Source organism: Macaca mulatta, chromosome 9 (assembly GCF_049350105.2).
Source record: "Macaca mulatta isolate MMU2019108-1 chromosome 9, T2T-MMU8v2.0, whole genome shotgun sequence".
Taxonomy (NCBI): domain Eukaryota; kingdom Metazoa; phylum Chordata; class Mammalia; order Primates; family Cercopithecidae; genus Macaca; species Macaca mulatta.
The window spans coordinates 110632162-110656568 of record NC_133414.1 but is presented as its reverse complement, the minus strand read 5'-3'; the positions used below and the strand labels follow the sequence as shown (position 1 = coordinate 110656568).

At 39.9% G+C, this 24407-nt stretch overlaps 1 protein-coding gene and 1 long non-coding RNA gene across 6 annotated transcripts in view; one reads left to right on the top strand and one right to left on the bottom strand.

Moving 5' to 3' along the window:
• HPSE2 (heparanase 2 (inactive)) overlaps nucleotides 1–24407 on the top strand; it is a 782696-nt gene that overhangs the window by 630245 nt on the left and 128044 nt on the right. For all 5 annotated transcript variants that reach the window (XM_077947182.1, XM_077947181.1, XM_077947184.1 and 2 more), the window contains one exon: nucleotides 1260–1374. In XM_077947182.1, the coding sequence (XP_077803308.1) occupies nucleotides 1260–1374 (115 nt within the window). The remainder of the gene's footprint in view (nucleotides 1–1259; nucleotides 1375–24407) is intronic.
• Nucleotides 1–24407, bottom strand: part of LOC144331245 (uncharacterized) — a 235745-nt gene that overhangs the window by 93612 nt on the left and 117726 nt on the right. The window lies entirely within an intron of this gene.

The window sequence follows — 24407 nt, the reverse complement described above, 5'->3', positions numbered from 1 at the left end:
AAGTTAAGTGATTCTTTCTGTGGACTTTCTGAGGGCATGAATAAGAGATCTGGGGAAGTACAGAGGAAGGTACCACTGTTGGCTGGGGCAGCAGAGTTTAGAATAAAATGACACTTGATTTGGAGATTAATATATGAGAAGAAATTCGCTAGACAAAAAGGGATAGGTTCAAAGAAGAGTGGAAGGGAACTCTAAGCAGAAATTAAAACACGTATAAGGACTTAGGTAAGTGTGAGAAAGCAATGTGTATTTGGGTAGCCAAGAGTAGTTTCATGTGTCTTGGAGCCTGTGGGAAATGGGGTTTAGGGTGAGAGAAGATGGGGAAGAGGTAAATAAAGCTGTACACACATATATTTAGGACAAGTTGTGAAATGCCTTATCTTACATGTACAGAAGACTGAATCTCTAAGCCACATTTATTCCATGTATTATTACAAGTAGAAGTTTCCCTAAGTTTCAGAAGTAGGAAGAGAAAGAGAACCCCAAATGAATGCATGAATGGATGAATGAGCTGAAAGTGTAAATAATGAAGGCAGAGTCAGCAGTGTTGGAAGAACCAAGAAGGCAGTATTTTTGAAGGATGGCATGCCCTGGAAAATGGGTGTTTGGCATAGTGGGATAGATGATAAGTGTGTGAACAGTGCGGATCCTCCACTGAGAAATATGTGTGATGGTAGCATACTTGAATCCCTGAAGAGTTACTTATACTGCCAAGGAAAATTATTATTGCATTGACTACTGACAGTGATATATGAAGGTTGCTAATGACTAGACTATATTTGCATAGGTCATAGGAGTATATGAGTTAGAGTTCTGTTAAAGGTACATGTTCAGGGATAGGGTATAAGCAGGGGAGTTTGAGGGATGGAATGCACAATGTGTGCTCCTCTGTCTGTAATTGTATGTCCTCTGGCCAGGAGGGATATTAGGCTTACAAATGGCTAGGGTGTTCATTTGTTACTATTTCAGGAATAAAAAGTTAAGTCATTAACAACAAACTATTTAATGATCAAGAGTGATTCATTTTACTCCCCTAGACCTCTGTTTCTTTTTCTATCAAATGCAGAGTTTGGATTTGATAATCTCTAAAATATATTACAGCTGTGAATTTAATGCTTAAAATAACCCTCTTCAAAGTACTAGGTAAATTTGGTGACTGGAGATTGGTGTATATGTATATATAGTAGCCAATCTCCATAGAGCTTGTTGTATGCCGTTTTAAAAATATATTGATGTAGCTCTTTTTCTCTGCCTTTTAGATGGTTGAACACTTTAGGAATGCTGGCCAATCAGGGCATTGATGTCGTGATACGGCACTCATTTTTTGACCATGGATACAATCACCTCGTGGACCAGAATTTTAACCCATTACCAGTAAGTGTTGGATAAAGATTCCCAACTCCTTTTCCATATCATTCAGTTATTTTGATCATGCCTGTTCCATACTAGGAGAATATTTTTCCTCTTGCTGTTACCAGTTAATTTCATTAATTGAACAGAAACATTCTTGTCTTCGTTCCCTTGATCCATTTCACAGACTTTTGGCTTCACCACACACACACACACACACACACACACACATACACATACACACATGCACACACATCTAGTCACTCACTCACTTTTATATATACACATACATATGTATGTACAGTATGCAATATACATACATTCATTTATACATATTTGTATATTTATTACTATTGTTTTAACAATCCTTGTGCAGTTGAGATTCCCCATCTACTTGTGGCCTGTTTGAACTCTGCTTGAGAGTGAATTTTTCCAGATTGTTTTATTTTAATGCTAATAGGAGACATTAGTTGACATCAAATGCAACATGTTGAAAGCAGATGGGGGAGTGTTAGCCAAGATCAGACACACTAGGAACCCATCTCTTGAGGAGTGGCTGAAGTGCAATTACAGTTAGATGTTGAGCCTTATGTGACAATGAGGGAATTTACCAAGAGCGTCAACTTCTCTAGGAAAGAAAAGGAAAGAGAAGAATAAACTAGAATGGCAAAAGCAGAAATATGGGTTTGTCTAGTGACCTTATTGGCCAATCAGAGAAATTCCACAGACCAGAAAAGCTACGCTTATCAGAAATATTACACGGGTTATCCTTTATCACAGAAGTCATGGTCATGACAAAAGATCAGACTGCTCTCATCAAGTCATAGAATTTCAGAGCTGGGATCCCCCCTCGAGATGATCCAATTCCACCTCATTTAACAGAGGGACTGCTAGCTAGGGGAGGGGCAAGAAAAAAAGGAAAGAAAGGAAAAAGAAGGACAGAGGGAAGTGTTCAGAGCATTGTAGATGCCATTTATGAAAGTGATCTGTACATTGTTAAGTATTATCTGCATCCTTTATAACTAACTTTCCAGGCTGGGGAAGAAACTAACACAAAAGCTCCAAGGCAAGAACAAACCTGGCACATTTGAGGAAACGCAAGAACACTAGGGTGACCGGGGCATGATGAGGAAGGGGGAGAAGTTGGAAATGAGGTAGGCAGGAGTCATATCACCTAGGGCTTTGTATGCTGAAAGGAGTTGACTTGTAAATAGTATGAAAAGCCATTGGAAGGCCTAATTAGGGAAGTAACATGATCTACTTACGTTTTAAACAGCTCACCCTGGCATAATTAACGCATCAAATGTTAGTTATAAAAGGATGCAGATAATACTTAACAATGTACAGATCACTTTCATAAATGGCATCTACAATGCTCTGAACACTTCCCTCTGTCCTTCTTTTTCCTTTCTTTCCTTTTTTCCTTTATTCCTTTCATCACTCATTCAAATTTCATTCACTCTTCTTGATCAGGTACTATGTGCTGATTGCTGTTCCTGGCAATGGGCCACTGTGGTGAACCAAAGAGACAAGGTTCCTGAACTCTTGGAGTTTATAATATAGTGAACTGTACTGATAAATGGAAAATAAATAAACATAAATCAGAGAATTGCAATTTGTCATAAAATTGCTCTGAAAATAACATGGTGAGATAAATATGAATATTTATACTTATTTTGCTAAAGAGAAACTAAGGTTCTGTGACATTATTGAGTGCCTTATCCAAGGTCAGATGAGTAGTAAGAGAGCTGGAACACGTTTTCCAGTTCTAAATTGTGTTTTCTTTTCACTGTACCACACTATTTCTTATGGTAGCCTCTTAGATGTCTTTGCTGTGGTCTGAGGCCAACATTGCCTTGAATGCATGGAAATGAAACCAGGCATGTTGGGAAATTGGAGAGAAGAAAACAGACTGGAAAAAGAGTCTTTGGGTGACTAGACAAGCTTCATTTCCAGAGTTGGACAAACTTGGATTCCGTATCAACCCTCTTTGTACCTTTGCATGGCCATGTGTAAGTTAAGGATGTCAGTCCTCATGGCTTTGTCCTCCTCAAATGAGAGTTGCTGCCAGTGACTTTCTTTAAAAGCATGGCACAAAAGACCTCAGTTGATACACGGTGGAGCAGAGCTCATAGAAATTCATGGGAAGAGAAAACAAGTTCCACTGATTCAGCACAAAGACTCAAATGATCTGGGCAGCTGTATTTCTGGAAACACCAAACTGTAATAAAGAAACTGTATGTAAAAGCACTTAAAAAGGTAGCAGGCTTTCTTTTTATCTTTCTTTTCACTAATAAATTCTGCACCTTATAAGTAGAGAACCTGGCAGCTGGGAGAGTGTATCCTAAGTCTCCCCGGAAGGAATTTACAAGGCTAGACCAGAACACCAATCTGACACACATTGCCAGCAGGCCCCTGGAATGTGTAATGGAGACAGACCTGGGAATTGTACTGGTTGCCACTTCAGAGAGTTGTGCAATTGATAACTAAACACTGCCAATAAAAACTTGTGGATTTTACATTGTGATTAAATCTTCAAGAGAGTTTGTTGAGCGCTTAGGGGATTAGTGAGTTGCATTTTGGTTGCCTCCCAAAACCAGTGCTCTTGAATGAATTCAGAAAAAGTGAGCATCCTGGCCTTATGGCTCTTCAACCCATATCCCATTTTACCCCTCCCCCTGCCCAGTCAACTTTAATCCCAGTTTGTGGCATTCTAGCCTAGCTCTGGCAGGACCATTTCAATAGCCCCAATCTAAGGTAAGAGAGAATATGAGGATAGCTCTTTAAAAGAGAAACTTGTCCTCAGAAAAGATCATTTTCAAATATACCCCATGTTCTTCTTGGTTATTCCTCCAGAAAAGTGCCACCCACCTCCTGCTGTAACATTTTCCTTCTCCTGGAAAGAGAATATTCAGTTCAGCCGTGCTTCATCACTCGACTCCCACTCCCTTCCCCTGGCCCCCTCAACACTGGGAAAGAGGGGACATGTGAGTCTCCACAGCCGGTCAGTCAGTCACGGGCTCCCTTGGGAGTAGACGATGTTTGTGCAGAAGAGATCTGCACATTTGGTGGACATAGTCCAGACCCCACCAGTCATGGGCATTTCTCCTCAGAGAGGGTTTTGGAATTTAGCTTGCTGCTTTTTTTAAGAGCTTGATTTACAGAGCTTTCAGGGAAAGGAATGGTGAATTACTAGTCGACATCTTAACTCCCACACCAGGCTGTCTTCACACAATTCAATTCAAAAATCATGGACACCTCAGTTGTGTCTGGCTTCATGCTTGGCATTCTAGGGACATGCACATAAATTCATCTATGGAACTAATAATCTGATGTGTGTTTGTGGGACTACAATTTCGTCCTTTATTTGGAATAAAATAAAAAGCTAGATCACATTGGATTGCCTTTTCCACACTGGGCACGGTGGTATGGAAATTTACTGTCAGCATGCTTTTTTGCCTACTTTCCCTGATGAATAATATACACTCAACTCGGCCCAATGCACACTTATTGAGTGCCTGCTGTGTACATTGTTCTGGAATATAGTCATTAGTCGTGGATTGGAGTACAACTCGCTGGTCTATGGTGAGATTGAACCTGTGATTGCAGTTCCCATAGCAATGTGCTCTGAACCAAGCCATTGCTGTTCAGATACCATTTGGCCATCAGAAGGAAACTCTAACTCTTACTGGTGCCTGCCTCGCACAGTTGATGAGCCTATCACAAGATCCTAGAACAAGATCCTAGATGCTCCATCCTTGTTTCCCTCCAAAGTGTTAGAGACAATGCCCAGTGTGCACTGCTGAGCCCTGGTGTGGACACGAGGCTTAAATCTCTCCCTGTGTAGAGCAAGGACACCCAGTTACAAATGCATGTTCCACTGATGCTGGATTGGTACAAGAAGAACACCACCTGAGACACGGTGGCTCACGCCTGTGATCCCAGCACTTTGGGAGGCCGAGGCGGGCAGATCACGAGGTCAGGAGATCGAGACCATCCTGGCTAACACGGTGAAACCCTGTCTCTACTAAAAATACAAAAAAGTAGCCAGGCGTGGTGGCGGGCGCCTGTAGTCCCAGCTACTCAGGAGGCTGAGGCAGGAGAATCGCTTGAACCTTGGAGGTGGAGGTTGCAGTGAGCCAAGATTATGCCACTGCACGCTAGCCTGGGCAACAGAGCAAGACTCTGTCTCAAAAAAAAAAAAAAAAACAAAACACACACAAAAAAAAACAGCACCTGGGAAACAGCAGGAGCCTGGAACTATGATAAGATTCATGAGTTCTAGTCCTAACTCTGCCATTAATAAGATGTGTATCTTGGTATTCCAGTTTTCCCATCACTTAAATTGGGATAAAAATGCCACCTCTACCTCCAGAAGTTACTGTTACAATCTTTGAGAAAATTAGGTATAAAAATAGGATTGTGATTTGGTATATATACATACATGTAGAAAATTACTGGAAAGGATTGCATCTAAATGTTAAAAGTGGTTTTCTTTGGGTGGTAAGATTACAGGCAGTTTTTATTTTCTTACATGAATTTTTTGTATGTAAAATTGCTGCAATCAGCATTATTGCTTTTAAGATCTTAAAAAAAAAGGCCTATTTTTCAAAGAAAAAAGAGTATTTCAAAAGGATTGTGTTTAAATAGCTATGCAAATGTTCCCTTATTATTCATGTTTCATTTATTCATAAACACTTATTGCATTCATGCTATGTGCTAAATACTATGCTAGACACTATTCACACAGTCTCTAGGAGCTCACAGTAGAGATATGGAGATAGACAAGGTAGCAGGGACTATAACAGAAGCCCTATAGTGTATTAGAAGAGGAGTACAGAAGCCAGATTGAGTGGAGGGAGGCATGGGGCATCAAGGAAGGCTTTCTGGAGGAAACAATGCCTGAGCTGAATCTTTAAAAAGGGCCACTTAGCCATAGGAAGAAGAGTTTGGGGTCTGGGGAGGACCTTCCAAACAGAAGCAGTAGTGTATGTAAAGGTACAGAGGCATTAATTTTCCAGTGAGTCATGTTAGATGGATTAGGAAAAATTAAGAAAAATTTTCCCATTGCTGTCCAGTGGCCACACAGGGTGTATGAAAATTAAAGAATTTCAAAGCTACAGACCTGGAGGTGGTAGGTCAGGGGAGGCACAAAACACAGCCAAACCAGCCTGTGACCTGTTTCTTGGTGAAGCCGCCTTTCTCTTTCTTTTCTTTCCCGTGGGAGCCATCAGGAAGATGAAAGAAGCAGAGTGTACCTGTTTAGGGGTAGCTGTGATGTGAAACCCAATGCTCCCATTAGAGGCCCTGACAAAGACTTCACCATGTGCAGCTTTCCTTTGTGGAACCTGCGGCTGCTGAGAGAAGGGCATCCTTGGCTGCAGGATCAATCACTGAGACTCAGGCTGGCTCCACGTCAGTGGCCGAAGTGCCTGGGCTGCATGCCCAGGGAACATGACTTGCTCTTTTCTCCTCTGTGTCTCTAAACCCTGGCTGCTCAAACCAGAGCCTGTGCTCTGCACCATCTGACAGGAAGGCAGTTCTTTTGCTCCTAATGCTTTCACTTAGACGCTCCTCTGATTTTCTACTAGGAGTTCTCCTCCCTTGCTTATTTATCAGCCTGAGCAGTGTGCGCAGGATGTCGGCAACAACACTAACAGTTGTAACAGCTCACGCCGATGGAAGCCCCCTTGGGAAATAGAAAGCACTCTAGACCTAAAATCAGAAGGTGCAAGCTCAAAATGCAGCACCACAATTTTCTAGTTACATGAGTCTTCATTTCTTCCTCTGTGAAATGGGATTAACTGTGCTGGTGTTACAGACAGGGAAGTATTTGAATGTACTGCTTAAAAGTATTGACTTGGAATCAGACTGACCTGAGTTTCAAAACTAGCTCTATCACTTACTAGCTATATGTCCTTGGATTTATAAGCATCAATAAACATCAATTTCCTCTCATAAAATGGAGACAATAATAGTGTCTACCTCAGACGGTTGTTAGAAAGATTAAACGAGCCAATGCATGTGTATCTTTTACCACATAGTAAATACTCAGTAAATGTTAATCACTGTTATTATTTATAAAGTCACTTTGTTAAAATTCTGTAAGTCACAATAATTATTATTAATAATCTGAATATAACTGTGGTGAGATAATATATATTTGATATCAAATATACATTTGATATATATTTGATATACATTTAATATTTAGATATCTGGAAATCAAGCAATGATGACTAAAGGATGAAAAGTAGATTTTTTAGTAAAAGTAATTTAACTTTTTATAATTTTCTAGTAACTTAACTAGAAAATGAGAAGAACGAAAAAGGAAAGCAATGATTCCTTCACTTGAGAGGAATTGACTGCAATGGTTAAAGATAAACTAAAAATTACATTTTATTTCCCTCTGGAGAAGATTCTGGCAACCTTTCCCAGTGAAGGCAATTAAGGCAGTAACCAGGCCCCAACACCTTCATTTGGTATTTATAAATGGCCCAATAAGCCCTGGAAACCATGATATGTCACATCAAAGTGCTAATGACAGCACATTATGTGAATCACTGAGAAGCAACAATTGAAAATTCCACTCTGCCATCAGCCATTTATATTGTTCCTAGATTGCAATACTGAGGGATTACAGCTACAGCAAATTGTGTGGCCTCCTAAATAAATTAGGGAGAAGAAGCAATTATAGTCTCGCTGCACTTGAGCTTAGGAACACAATTCGCCATCCTTGAAGCAACGTGTAGACAGTGAGAAGCAAGGTCAGGTCTGGAATGAGAAGAACTGCACTCACCTAACCTCATCAGCTCGCTGAAAACACTAAAGAATTATCTAAAAATGACCTGAGAAGAAAGAGAGGGATGGAGGGAGGAAGAGAAAAGAAAGGAAATAAGGGAGAGGAAAAAAATAAATGTCCTTTGGTAGGTTGGAAGGCACTTTTGTGAATGCCACAATATGACAAATTTAAGAATATTTCATCTTAAAGACTTTGCAAACATTAAGGGCACAGTGGTGTCTGGTTGTGACCTTTAGGAACCAAAAAATAAGCCTCTGATAGAACCAAGATAATACATTATGTTTTTTTCTAACTCAATTATGGTTTTGTGGTTGTTTAAATAAAAGCAAAAGTCTTTATTAAAAATAGAAATAGAACAAATTCTGCTTTTTAATTCTTATTTAAATGTACTACACTATAACTTTTTTAAAAGAATCTGTCAGTCATTAAGTACCTCACTAACTTTCAACCATTATCAATCTCTGCTTGTTTCATCCTTGATTCGGTTTTAAGCATTGAAAGGATTCAATAGAACACACCATTTTTACTTACCCTAAATTTGATGGCAGAAGACCTGCCTTCTACTCTAAATTTCACCCTCATCTTGTTGTCACAATCCTTATAGCCTTTCTTTATTAGAGCAGTGGTTCTCAAGCCTGGCTGAACATTATAGTCACCTAGGGAGCTTTTATAAAAATACCTATGCTTAGGCACCAACTCCAGAGATTCCTGTTTAAGTTGATCTGTAGAGGATCCCAGGTGTTGATATTTTTTTTGAAGTCCAAGTGATTCTAATGTGAAGCCAGAATTGAGAACTGTATTAGAGGTTTATGTTGCCCTGATTAAATTATCAACTACCTTTTTATTTTTTTCTACTCCTCTGTACTCAACTCTTGCTTCAATTTTTGACATAGTAACAAAATATTTAGTACTGTCTATCATTCATTCATTTGACAACTATTTATTGAGTATCTACTATGTGCCAGACACTTCTAGATTCTGATGAAATGGAGGTGAAAGGGGAAAGACAAGATCCCTGCCCTCATTGGAGGTTACAGTCTGGAAGGAGAGACTAAAAATAAACAAGTAAACTAACAATTAATTACAAAATTCAGAATGCTGTGAAGGAAGCAGTCGCTAAACTGAATAATGAATAATTTAGAAAGTGTGGCCAAGGAGGTCTTCACTGAAGAGGCAGCCATTAGAGGCTGGTGGAAGAGCAGAGCATCGCTCAACAGGAACAGCATCCGCAAAGGCTGCAGTGGGGGAAAGACGCTCAGTCACACATCAGAGGCCACACAGTGTCTCTAAGACCAACCTGAGGTACGGTCCACCCACCGCCAGGCACAGAGGCAGGCAGCAGTGTTCAGCACAGTTTAGCTCAAGCTCCCTGAACATGCTGCTCTGTCCTGCCCTTGCCACCAGCACTTGGCAAACTTCATTGCTTCCTGTTTATTGCCCCTTATGCAAATAATAGTGGTGTATCTCACTGCTTGGCCCTTTATCTGGGATCCCCGACTGAGCTTAGTGCCTAGAGTTTCCCCGTCACTGGCCCAGCCATCCCCATTTACACTCTCTGTCACCTGTCATCAGACTTTGAAACAAGAATGGCAGAACATTTGGTAGTTTATTATACTATTCCGTTTTTGAGTATGTTTACAAATTTCACCGATAATTCTTTTAATATCTTTGTTTGAGAACCTTATGACATACACTAAAGCAAAGCACTGTTTTAGTTTCTGTAGAACATAAAAAATAATGTTAGATTCCTTCTCTCCATGTTTACAATCTGTGTTGGGTGACGTAAAGCCTTGGAGAGAGAGTTAACAGATGATGGATGTGTATGTTAAAGTCTGTCTTGTTCACTCATTATCCCCAGAGCCTAACATAAGGTGCCTTGCATAGGAAGTACTCAATAAATATTTGTGAAAATAAGAGAGGGAGGAAGGGATCCAAATGATCAATAGACAATAGTTTTTTTAGATGTCTGAGGTAGGAGATATTACTACTGGCCGGAAGGGAGGAGCCAGAGGGAAGAATTAGGAAAGACTGTGCAACAAGACGTCATTGGTGGACATTTGTAATATTAGTTACCTGCATAATACATGTTCCTGAGAAGGCTCCTTACTCCAGGGCACCACAATGATGTGACAGCAGGAAGAAAGGAGGGCCTTGGGATAGAAGGCTTACCAACTGGAAGACCAGGAATTCTGGATCTGATTCCACATTCTGACACCAACTCACTCATTGTAGGGCACTGGGCACTCTGGGTCTGTCTCTAATTTAGAGGTTGAATTGGACAATCTGAGGTTCCCTTCAGCTCTGAAGTTTTCTGATTCATTTCAATATGTTATTTCCATACCACTGTCTTCAGATGGACCTCCCAGCTGAACCTAAATTAATAAAATATTTTCAAATAAAGCTGCACTGCTTCCCTTTGAAATTATTCAGGGAATAAAGCTTTTTTCCTCAAGGCTCCTATAGCCCTGTTATAGTACTTATGACTGTCTTTTGTTATTAGAATTGTTGGGGTCCACCTACTAGTAAATTCTCAGTCATTATTGTTTCAATTATTTCTTCAATTCCTTTCTCTTTCTTTTCCTTCTAGTTTGTTACACATTTTGTAGCTGTCCCACAGTCCTCAGATATGCTGCCCTATTTTAGTCAGTCTTTATTCACTTTGTTGTTCAATTTGGGATGTTTCTATTGATATTTTCTCAAATTCAGAGATTATTTCCTCAGCCATGTCCAGTCTACTAATAATCTTATCAAGGGCATTCTTCATTTGTGTTATAGTATTTCTGATCTCTAGCGGTTTTTTTCTTTTAGTTCTTAGAATATCCATCTCTCTGCTTACATTGCTCATCTGCTTTTGCATGCTATTTGCTTTATCCATTAGATCCTTTAGCATATTAATAACAGCTGTTTTTAATTCCCGTTCAGATAATTTCAGCATTCCTGCCATGTCTAGTGTTTGCTCTGTTTCTTCAAATTGTGTTTTTTGCCTTTCAGTGTGCCTTGTAATTTATCTGGATAGATGTGATGTATCAGGTAAAAAGAACAATTGTAAATAAGCCTTTAGTAATATGGTGGTAAGGTATGCGGGGAGAGGAAGCATCGTATAGTCCTATGATTAGGTCTCAGACTTTTTGTGAGTCTGTGCCTTTGGATTGTGAACTTCACAAGTGTTTTTCAGTATTTTTCTTTCCCCTTTTAGTGGAACAGGATGGCTAGAGTGGGCTGGAGTTGATATTTCCCTTCTCCTGCCTGGAAGGCTAGAGCTGACTGGAGTTGGGTATTCCCTTTCACTTAGGTCAGTTAGGCTCTGATAATACCCCAACAAGTTAGGTTATGGTTAACTAGTTTCTCCTGAGGGCAGAACTTGTTAAGAACAGAGGCCAGGCACGGTGGCTCACACCTGTAATCCCAGCACTTTGGGAGGCCAAAGTGGGCACATCACGAGGTCATGAGATGGAGACCATCCTGCCCAACATGGTGAAACCCCGTTTCTACTAAAATACAAAAAATTAGCCTGGCGTGGTGGTGTGCGGCTGTAGTCCCAGCTACTCAGGAGGCTGTGGCAGGAGAACTGCTCGAACCCAGGAGGTGGAGGTTGCAGTAAGCCAAGATCGAGCCACTGTATTCCAGCCTGGTGACAAAAAAAAAAAAAAAAAAAAAAAAAAAAAAAAAAACAGAGTTCTCTGGCATATTTCAAAATAGTTCCTTTTCCCTTGCCCCCACTGGAAGCATGAAGAATTTTTGCCCAGTATTTGCTGTGAGATCCTGGTTGAGCTCCTGGAGGTAAAACTCACAAAATTGTTGGGGTTCTCCCAGTGACTCTCTGGGAGTTGCAAACTCTCAAACTTGTCCACACTGAGCCTCCAGCACAGTTACAGTTTAGGTTGTCTGCTGCGGTATGCCATGACTCCCTGTATTTGTCTGTCTGTCTCTCCAATTTTGGGGGCAGCGGTTTGCGCTATGTCCTCACCTCTCTAATGGATCCAAGAAAAATTGTTGATTTTTCAGACTGTTCAACTTTTTATTTATTGATCAAAAGGAATGGTGACTTCTAAACTCCTCACATATGGAAGTGGAGACCAGAAGTCCAATAATCTGTGTGTTGTCTTTTTATTTTCTTGATGGTGTCCTTTTAAGCACAAAAGTTTTTAATTTTGCTGAACTCTAATTTATCTATTTTTTGGTCATTTGTACTTTTGGTGTTCAATCCAAGGCCACAAAGATCTCCTATTTTTTCTTCTAAGAATTTGTATAGTTTCAGCTCTCCTATCGTTAGGTCTTTGGTCCATTTGAGTTAATTTTTGTACATGATATGAGGTAGAGATTCAACATCATTCTTTTGCATGCAGACACAGTTGTCCCAATACCATTTGTTGAAAAGATTATTCTTTTCCCATTGAATTGTCCTGGCACTTTTATTGAAAATTAAGTGACCATAGATGTTCTGGACTTTCAATTTTATTCCATGGATCTTTATGTCTACTTTTATGCATATATGTATATGTACAGTAATCAAGTGAGTATAGCCAATACCATAATCTCTTGATTACTGTAGCTTTGTATTAAACTTTGAAATTGGAAAGTGTGAGTGAGTGCAAAAATGAATATGTTCTTTTTCAAGACTGGTTTAGTTTCTACTTTCAGTTTTGAGTGGTGTGACAGCTGCTCACAGCTCAGCCAAATGAGTTTCCAATGTTTTCAGCCCTTCCAAAGCCCCGTGTCAGGTGGTAAGTTCATAATTACTGACATAATCTATTCAGTAAGCACAACCACATTGCATTTGGGTTAGGATCACAGGGCTTGCTATCCCATTGTCATAATAAACATCCTTTCCATCACCCTCCTTGGGAAAGTGACCAACAGCCAAGGTACCTTTTGGTGGCTTGTTTCAATCCTATCACTGTTTGCCTCCAAATAATTAATTCCACTTTTGTTCATTAAAAATAGGACACTGGGGAACCCTTACTCCTCAGCATCACTCACTATTTTGGTGAGAGCATTTACTGCCAGCTCCTGGGAAGTCTTACATCCCCAAACCCAACCTGCAAAGCCTCTGTCCTTAAAGTCATGTCACTGTTGGCATCCCATCCTCATCACTATAACTGTCAAGGACTGTGAAGGGCCTGAGAGTTACCCTATTTGCAAGCTAACAAGTTTGCCTTTGCTGCTCCATGGATTCAGACAGAAAGCCCAAGTCTTCTAGGTCAGAAACAGAAGACTTTATATACTCAGCAAGCATCATGAGCATTAGCATATTTGCATGGGTTTCCCTGGCCACCGAGACTCATAGGAACAATGCACTGGGCCCAAATTTATGCTACACATGCAGTGGGTCTGAGCTGTAGCTGAGGAGTTCAGACCAAAAGTCTAGCACTTTTTATGCTATCAGCAAACATTGTGGAAGCAGCAAACAAGACAGTATTCCTCCCAGCAGGGGTGGGCAATTGTATGGATGTCATGCTGTGGTCATTTTGACAACTTAGTTGCCTGTGTAAGTAGCTGCAGAAACTACTTTTTATCAGAAGACATAAATCTTGCAGTCTGGCACACTCATCAAGAACATGCAGAGATAATCAGGGCTGGTAGTCAACTACTTCTCCCAACAATCCATCCCTCAGCCCTACATGTTCTTGGCTGAACTCAGATTTACACTGAGTATGCCACTCCATCAGCCACTCTGATTAATCTGATGGATGGAGGCTGGCACCAAATTTGTTCCATTTGTCTCATATAGTATGATGGTTAATTATATGTGTCAACTTGGCGAGGCCATGTTCCCAGATATTTGGTCAAACATTATTCTAGATATTTCTATGAAGATGTTCTTTAGATGAAATTGACATTTAAATCTGTAGACTTTGAGTAAAGCAGATTACCCTCTATAATGTGGATGGGCTTCATCCAATCAGTTGACAACCTTAAGAGAGAAAAGACTGGCCTTCCCTGAACAACAACAACAAAAATTCTGCCAGCAGACTGCCTTCAGGCTTGAACTGCAACCTCAGCTCTTCCCTGGGTCTCCACCCTGCCAGCAGCCTACCCTACAGATTTTGGACTTCCCAGCATCTGTAATTACGTGAGCCAGTTACCTAAAATCAATCCGTCTGTTTCTCTCTCTCTCTCTCTCTCTCTCTCTCTCTCTATATATATATATATATATATACACACACACACACGTAATATATGTATATATCTTTGTGTATATATATATACACACACACATATATGTATATATACATACATGTTTATGTATGTATGTTTGTGTGTATATATATATATTTTTGTGTGTGTATATACATGTATATCCTATTGGTATAGGTTCTGTTTCTCTGGAGAACCATGACTAATACTTACAGCATTTAATTAAGGACTTATATGAAATACTGAGCATATTACATTGCAGTTCATCTGCTCATCTCTTTTTCCTCCTTCTCTATGAGGAGGAGAAACATTTGAGTTGAAAGTGACTGAAATCTGACGTGCAGAGACTTTGTTTTTAGTAATCTCTGTCCTCCTCAAACACTTTTACTCGATAAAAGTTTGATGAATGAAAGAGGAACTAAGTGTGTAAGGGTATGATTGGATTTCTTCAACACCTGTAATTGCCTTCCCCAACATCTCCATTAAACAAAACTCAAGCTATCTTTCAAAGATTATCTCAAAGACCACCAACTCTTTCTTGATGCTTTTTTTGAATTATCGTAAGTGAATGTTTTCTCTTCTGCTTCCTGGGTGACAAAGCGAGACTCCATCTCAAAAAAAAAAAACCTCATTAACATGTTATCTGTATCCTTTTATGCATGTAGTATATATGGTGTTATCTACAGGTATTTACAGTCATTTGTAAACTTGTTATTTCCCTTCCTAGAATATAAGCTCCTTGAGGGTAGGGACTTAGTATACTTTTCCTATATTTCCTCTAACAAGCAGTACACATCCATACCTAACATACACTAAAAAAATTATTTGCTGAATTGGACTGTCTCAAACCAGAGTAGAAAATCACTGGTGCAAATGTGCTAATTACCCACAGCTGGTCTTAAAGGTGTTTTGATTATTAGTTAGCAGCTCAGATTCCCTTTAGGAAACATGACCTTTTTGCTAATGATCACTTTAACTACTACATATCAGTGTAATGACGGGTTGCCTTTAAAATTAGCCAATAAAGAAGGCTGGGAGTATAGCAGCAAGATGGCAGAATAGGACTTTCCAGAGCTTGCCTCCCTGCAGAAACATCCTTTTGAACCACAACAATTATGTGTGAAAATACCTTCACAAGAGCTAAGGAAGCCAGGTGAAATATTATAGCACCTGGGTAGAGCACAGAAATAAGACACATTGAACCTCTTCAATATGGAAAGAAGAACAGTTTTATACCACTCCTCCAACCCTAGGCAGCATAGCATTGAAAGAGATACCCTGCACTTAGGGGAAGGAGAGGGAAGTGAACACCAGACTTTGCTTCAGACCCTCAACACCAGGACCGCCCCAATAAAACTGAGCACTGGTCAGGCCCCCATGGGACCAGACTCCAGGCCAGTACTTACAGACTGAGTCACCAAACCTGCCCTGCACCAGGCAAGGCCCCACAGTCCCAGGCTCCAGGCCTGCCCCAGTATTGGACTGGCCCTAGTGGTCCTGGGCTTCAGGCCCACCCTGAAGGGCCAGGCCAGACCAACCCCAGCAGACAAAGTATCCAAACCACCCCTGCAGCCTTAGCTATCAGGATAGCACCTTTTAATTCAGCCTTCAGGCTGGCCCCTGTGGATACAGACTCTAGACCTGTCTATCACCAGGCCAACTCCTGTGGCCTCAGGCTTCAGGACTAGGCCAGAACCAGGTTGACACATCTAGCCTTAGGCACCAGGCTGAAACCCATGGACACAGAGTCTAGGCATGCCCAGTACCAAGCCAGTCCCTTTGTCCTATCCTTCAGGTCAACCTCTGTGGCCCCAAGCTCCAGCAGACCCAAGGTTTAGGCCATTCTCAGTAGATCCCAGTGCTGGCTGGACCAGCCCCCATGGACCCAGGCTTCAGGATCACCTCTGTGGACCCAGGTTCCATGCTGGCCCCCATGGCCTGGGAACCCAGGTCACCCCTCACAGACCTAGTTTCCAAGTCAGCACATATACACTCAATCTCCAAGCCAGCCCCAGTGGACCCAGGCTTCAGGCCAGTCCCCATTGCCCTAGGCACCAACCAGTACCCATGATCCCAGGCTTTATACCAGCCCTCATAGACCCAGGCTCCATGCCTCCTTCATCACTGACTAGCCCCAGGACCCAGGCCAGTCCTGATGACACCAGACTCCAGTTGACCCAAGGCCAAGACCTACCCAAGTAGATCCCAGTGCCAGGCCAGCCCCTGTGGGCCTAGGACCCAGGTCTGCATCCACAGACTCAGGCTTTGGACCTGTCCCAGCACCAGGTCAATCACTGTGGACCAGGACACACCCATCTTCCATGAGTTCAGGTTTCAGTTACAACCCTGTGGACCCAGGTATCAGACCCATCCCAGCACCTGGCTGGTCCCAGAAGACTCAGGCTCAAGGCCCACACCAGCACCACGTAAACCTCTATGGACCCAGTCTTAGACTGGATGTTGTGGATACAGGCTCCAGGTTCATCTCCACAGATACAGGCTCCAGGCCTGCCCTAATGGACCCAATTAATAAGTCTACCCCAGTGGATCCAGGATCCAGGCCCAGCCCTGAGGACTTATACGCCAGGCCTGCTAACCTGACCCGGATACCAGGTCAGCCTGCCCAAAGACTCCAGCAGCAAGCCTACCTATGGACCACTCCAGACAACCTGCGCAGAATTTCCAGATGGACTGACTGGTAAAGCCACTCTGCAGCAAATGGAGTAAGTCCCTACTTCTTCAAAATGTGGAGATATCAACCCAAAGCAATAGGTAACATATAAAAACAAGGTGACACACCACCAGAAAAACACAATAAGATAAGTTTGAAAATACACAGTCAGAGGTGGAAAAAAGAAAACAAAGAATGAAAGGGAATAAAGAAAACATATAGGATCCATGGGACAGCATCAAAAGAGCAATACTTTTTTTTTTTTTTTTTTTTTTTTGAGATGGAGTCTTGCTCTGTCATCCAGGCTGGAGTGCAGTGGCATGATCTCAGTTCACTGCAATCTCCGCCTCCTGGGTTAAAGCAATTCTCCACCTCAGCCTCCTGAGTATCTGGGATTACAGGCATGCACCACCATGCCCGGCTAAATTTTGTATTTTTAGTAGAGACAAGGTCTCACCATGTTGACCAAGCTGGTGTCAAACTCCTGACCTCAAATGCCTGCCTCAGCCTCCCATGATGCTGGGATTACAGGTGTGAGTCACTACATGTGGCTGAGCAAATTTTTTTTTTCCTGAGACAGAGTTTCACTCTGTAGCCCAGGCTAGAGTGCAGTGGCACAATCTCGGCTCACTGCAACCTCCACCTCCTGGGTTCAAACGATTCTTCTGCCTCAGCCTCCCAAGTAGCTGGGACTACAGGCATGTGCCACCACACCCAACTAATTGTTTTTTTTTTTTAGTAGAGACAGGGTTTCACCATGTTGACCAGGCTGGTCTCGAACTCCTGAGCTCAGGCAATCCGCACGCCTTGGCCTCCCAAAGTGCTGGGATTACAGGTATGAGCCATGGCACCTGGCCACAAATTTTTTAATTGTAGGAGTACAAGGGGGAGCAAAGGGACAAAGGAATAGAATTTTTACTTAGAGAAATAACAGCAGAAAACATTCCTCATCGAAATCTGGGAAAAGATATAAATATCCAAGTACAGGAAGGCCAGAGGTGTCTAATATGGTTTGGCTATGTCCCTACCCAAATCTCATCTTGAATTATAGTTCCCGTAATCCCCATGTATTGTGGGACGAACCTGGTGGGAGATAATTGAATCATGGGGGCAGTTTCCCCCATGCTATTCTCATGATAGTGAGATAATGAGTCTCAGTTCTCATGAGAGCTGATGGTTTTATAAGAGGCTTTCCCCCTTTTGCTTGGCACTTCTCCTTGCTGCCACCATATAAAGAAGGATGTGTTTGTTTCCCCTTCCACCATGATTGTAAGTTTTCTGAGGCCTTCCAACTCATGCTGAACTGTGAGTCAATTAAACCTCTTTCCTTTATAAATTACCCAGTCTTGGGGATGTCTTTATTAACAGTATGAGAATGAATTAATACAGTCTCCAATCAGATTCACTCCTCACAAGACTACACTAAGACATAATTAAATTGTCAAAAATCAAAGACAAAAAGTAGATATTGAAAGCAGCAAGAAAAAAGAAGCAAATCACATATAAGGCAGTTCCAATAAGGCTAGTGGCAGACTTCTCAGCAGAAACATTACAGGCCAGGAGACAGTGAGATGGTACATTCAAAGTGCTTAAGAAATAAAAACAACAAAAGACCTGCCAACCAAGAATACTTTACCCAGGAAAGTTGCACTTCAGAAATAAATGAAAGATAGACTTTCCCAGACAAACAAAAGCTAAGGGAGTTCATTACCGCTAGACCTGCCTTACCAAAAATGCTAAAGGGAGTGCTTCAACCTGAAAAAAAAGGATGCTAATTAGTAACATGAAAACATAGGACAAAAATCACTGGTAAAAGTCATTATAGAGTCAAGTTCAGAATACTTTAATACTGTGATGGTGTTGTGTAAACCATTTATATCTTTAAAATGAAGATTAAAAAACAAAGCTACTAAAAATAATAGGAGGGATAATTTGTTAGGGGATACACAATATAAAAATATTTAAATTGATGTATCAAAATTATAAAATGTAGGAGCAGAGAGTAAAAGTGTAGTTTTTTTGTGATCAAAGTTTATTTGTTGTAATACAAAAGCCAGATAAGGTCACTAAAAAGGAAATGAAAATATAGGCCAATATTCCTGGTGAATATAGATGCAAAAGTCACCTAAAAAATACTGGCAAACCAAATTCAACAGCACATTAAAAGGATTATTTATCATGACGAACTGGTATTTATCCCAGGGATACAAGGATGGTTCAACATGCATAACTCTATAAAGGTGATACACTACATTAACAGAATGAAGGACAAAAAACATACAATCATTTCAATAAATGTAGAAAAAGCATATGACAAAGCTCAACATTGTTTCATGACGAAAACTCTCAACAATCAGGTATACAAAGAGTGTATCGCAAAACAATAGAGTTCATATATGACAAACCCACAGCTAACATTATACTCCGTGGTGAAAAGTTGAAAGCTTTTCCTCTAAGGTCAGGAAAAAGGCAAGAATTTCCACTCTCACCATTTCTACTCAACATAGTATTGGAAGTCCTGACCAGGGCAGTTAGGCAAGAGAAAGAAAGCAAAAGCATCCAAATTGGAATATAATAAGTTAAATTGTTCCATTTTGCAGATGACATGATCTTATATAAGGAAATCCTAAAGACTCCACTAAAAAAAACCATTAGAATGAATAAATTGATTCAGTAAAATTGCAGGATATAAAACCAATATATAAAAATAGTAGCATTTTAATATACTAACAAGAACTATCAGAAAAAGAAATCAAGAAAATAATCTCATTTGGCCGGGCGCAGTGACTCACGCCTGCAATTCCAGCACTTTGGGAGGCCAAGGCACGTGGATCACAAGGTCAGGAGATCAAGACCATCCTGGCTAACACAGTGAAACCCTGTCTCTGCTAAAACTACAAAAATATTAGCCAGGCATGGTGGTGGGCACCTGGTGTCCCAGCTACTTGGGAGGCTGAGGCAGGAGAATGATGTGTATCCAGGAGGAGGAGCTTGCAGTGAGTCAAGATTGCACCACTGCACTCCAGCCTGGGCAACAGAGCGAGACTCCGTCTCAAAGAAAAAAGAAAAGAAAAAGAAAAAAAAAGAAAATAATCTCATTTATAATAGCTACAGAAATACTTCGGAATAAATTTAACCAAGGAGGTAAAAGACCTATATCCTGGAAACTATAAAACATTGATGAAAAAAATTGAAGACGACACAAATAAATGGAAAGATCTCTTGTGTTCGTGGATTGGAAGAATTAAATGTTCACACTGCCCAAAGTGATGTGCAGATGTAATGCAATCTCTATCAAAATTCCAGTGATCGCTACAGAAATAGAATACACAATTCTAAAATTCATATAAAACCACAAAAGACCTCAAATAGCCAAAGGAGTTTTGAACAAAACTGAAGACATCACACTACCTGACTTCAAAATATACTTTAAGACTATAGTAATCAAAATAACATGGTACTGGCATAAAAACAGAACACACAGAACAGAACAGAGAGCCCAGAAATAAATCCATGCACTTGCAGTCAATTGATTTTTGACAAAGGTGTGAAGAACACACAATGGAAACGGACAGACGCTTTCATAAATAGTATTGGGAAAACTGGATTTCCACATGCAAAAGAATGACAATAAACTTTTATCTCATACCATATAAAAAAACTCAGAATGGATTAAAGACTTAAATATGAGATCTGAAACTATAAAACTACAAGAAGAAAATATAGGGGGAAAGGTCCATGATATTGGTCTCAGCAGTCATTTTTGTTTTTGTTTTTCTTTGGATATGACCCCCAAAGCACAGGTAACAACAACAAAAATAAACAAATAGGACTAAATCAAAGTAAAAAGCTTCTGCACAGCACAGGAGACAACCAACATAATCAATAGACAACCTATGCAATAGGAGAAAATATTTTCAAACTATACATCTGATAGGGGCTAATATTCAAAATATATAAGGAACTCAATCACAAGTAAACAAATAGTCTGATTTAAAAATGGGCAACGCACCTGAATAGACATTTCTCAAAAGAAGATATACAAATGGCCAACAGATGTATGAAAAAATGCTCAACATCACACATCATCAGAGAAACGCAAATTAAAACCACAATGAGATACCACTTCACACTTATTAGAATGACTAATATAAAAGATGAAAGAAGTGTTGGTGAGGATGTAGAAATAAGAACACCCTTTGCACACTGTTGGTGGGAATGCAAATTAGTACAGTCATTATTGGAAAACAGTATGGAGGTTCTTCAAAATAATAAAAATAAGCTGCCATATGACCCAGAAATCTTGCTGGTAGATATATATCCAAAGGAAATGAGATCAATATGTTGAAGAGATATCTGCCTTTCCATGATCATTGCAGCATTACTTACAATAGCCAAGATATAGAAACAATCTAAGTGTCCATCAACAGGTGAATGGATAAATAAAATGTGGTATATATACACAATAGAATACTACTCAGCCTTAAAAAGAAGGGAATCCTGTCATTTGAGACAACATGGATGAACTTGGAGGAGGACATTATGGTAAGTGAAATAAGCTAGGCACACAAAGACAAATACCACATGATGGCACTTATATGGAAAATAATAAGTTAAATTGTTCCTTTTTGCAGATAGATGATATGATCTTATATAAGGAAATCCTAAAGACTTCACGAAAAAAACCATTAGAACTAATAAATTTATTCAGATATCTAGATATATATCTGAATTGGTATTTGGATATATGTCTAATAAATTGAACCTTAAAAGGTTGAATTCATAGGAGCAGAGAGTATAATGGTGTATATCATGGGCTTGTGGTGGGGAAGGGGAGGCGGGGTAGGGAAATATTAGTCAAAGGATACAAAATGTCAATTCCATAAGAGGAATAATTTTAAGTTATCTATGCACAATGTGGCAGCTCTAGTTAATAAAAATGTATTCTTGAAAATCACTAAGAATATATTTAAGCGTTCTCACCACAAAAAAATGAAAAGTATGGGAGCTAATACATATGTTAATTAGCTTCATTTAGCTGTTTCACAATATATACATATTTCAAAACATGTTGCACACCAAAAATATATATATAATTTTTATTTGTCAATTTAAAAATGAGCCAATAACTAGATATTTGTAGAGATACATGTGGAAGATATTTAAATAGAATATTCCAAAAGTTCAGAGACCTAAGAAGCATGGGTATGGATTTGTTCTGGAAATCTTAGTTCACAAACCTCATTTTCATTTTTATTTTTTATGTTACTATGAAATGAGAGTCTGCTGTATGCCAAGAAGGAACTAAGACATTTCATACTATGTTTTTTCAATCCTTAATATAACTGGAGATATTATCTTCAATCTATTGTTAAGAAAAGGAAGACCCCAACAATGTAGGTAATTTACCCAGAGATCACTCACAGCCTACCTAGTCTTCATATCTTACTCACCTCTAAGCTCTATGAAGCCCATCTCAGCAATGTGACTCAAAGCCAGGCCATCCACTGTCATTACTCTAGTCTCTGTCATCAGTCAGAGCCTCTTAGTTCTTGTCTGGATCATCACAGCAGTCTTCTGAATCTTCCCCTGCCTGTAGTTTCTTTCACTTCCAATCTGTCTTCCACATTATCAGAGTTAAACATATGATCATATCATTCTTTGTATTTAAAAAACAAACCTTCATTGGATCTCCTTTGCCTATATAATGCCCCAAACTCCTAAGCATGGCATCCAATGCTTTCCATAATCTGGATTTTCGCTGCCTTTCAAATCTTATTCCAATGAGTCAGTTCCAGATTGCATGTCTTCTACTGGAGCCACCTACTCATAATTACCCACAACATACTCAGTAATTCCTAAGTGCAGCCATATTGCCATCTTCCCTGATGTCTCCAATAGGAATTTCTGCTTCTTTCGTAGCACTTTAATTATGTGTTACATTTAGCTCCTTCTATCATAGTTTAAATAGATCAATTTTTCCTTTTAAACAATGAGCAAATTGAAGGCAGGATATATTATGACTCATTGTACCTAGCACATAAGAGGTACATAGTGAAGTATTATTAAATTGGGTGGGATTAAATTGAAATGAATTTTAGTTTTGGATGAATCAGTCATTAGAAGTCATAGCCCACTCTGAGGAGCAGTTATAGCTGCTGCCTAAAAGAATCCTGATGATAAATTATTTAATCACTCTCTATACTGTAAGATACCCTCCATTCAGGCAGTTATATATCAACTATAAGATGGACAGAATGGCATCTCAGATATTCAGGATGACTTTTCCAAGTGTTTTACCAGCACTGAAAAGCACCTGGGTAGAGTTCTATACCAACTCAAATAAGACCCAAGAAGGAATTTGAAGGGCGAGAGAGGTAGCTTGCCAAATGTAATGTCTTAGAAACACCAATCTAATGACTTATATATAAATTAATCATAAGCATGTGGATTAAATTTCCCCCAGAAAACACATGTTTAGGCTCTCTCTGGACCACAAAAGATTGAAAAATGATTGGAGATACTTCCTGAGCTCAAAGACTGAGAAGGAGCAGGTCTTTACTTCTTTCACTGCAAATAATAATGCAATAGATAAATTATCCAGGGAGTCTGGGGAAGTTAAAAATATGGACAGGAAATAAGAAAATGAGATTTAGCTTGAAAATATTTTCCAGATACATTTGGGACACATAATCAGAAATAGAGGATTTTTGTTTGAGGGAGAACCCAATAAAGTTATGCAAACTATAAGACATTTAGGGTGATTTCTAGGTGGCATGGTCCATGTGACAGAAGGCTGGTTATTCTGATTTCTGAGGGTGCAAGAAGAAAGGCCCTGAACTATGGAATATGAAATCATATCCATTGCCTACAGAATGTGAACAAGGTCTTCACTTTGGTCATATCAAGATTTACCTGGTGTAGGAAAGGTTTAACTAAAATCAGACTACTTTCTCCAGGTAACTCAAGGAAATGCATGACCAAAGTCAAGACTGCAGCAGTCTTTGAGCATGGATTACATAGGCAAAATGGAGTCTGAGATCCAAACCAAGAGAAACTGAAGCTTACGTTCAAACAGGATACCTTCTTTAGGGAAGGACACAATCTGTTTGAAGCTGTAAATGCTTCATGAGCCATCCACAGGAGACTTGCCTAAAAGTGTTTTATCCTTCCTTGTCATTTGGAAACACTTTTGAAGAGATCAGATATTCATCCAAATAGGCCAATAAGCCAAACTGAAGTATAGTCATCACAGGCAAGCTCTGACCTTGAAAACTGGGCCATGTAATGCAGTATTATACATGTGCTGAAACATTGATATGAAGATGAAATGCTCTAATGCCAAGGAAATGCAAAGGGGCTCTCTTCAAGTCTAGAAAACGGGGTTAAAGAAAATAATTTCTTTCTACAAGGCAGGGTATCCTGATTTATTTATTTATTTTAATT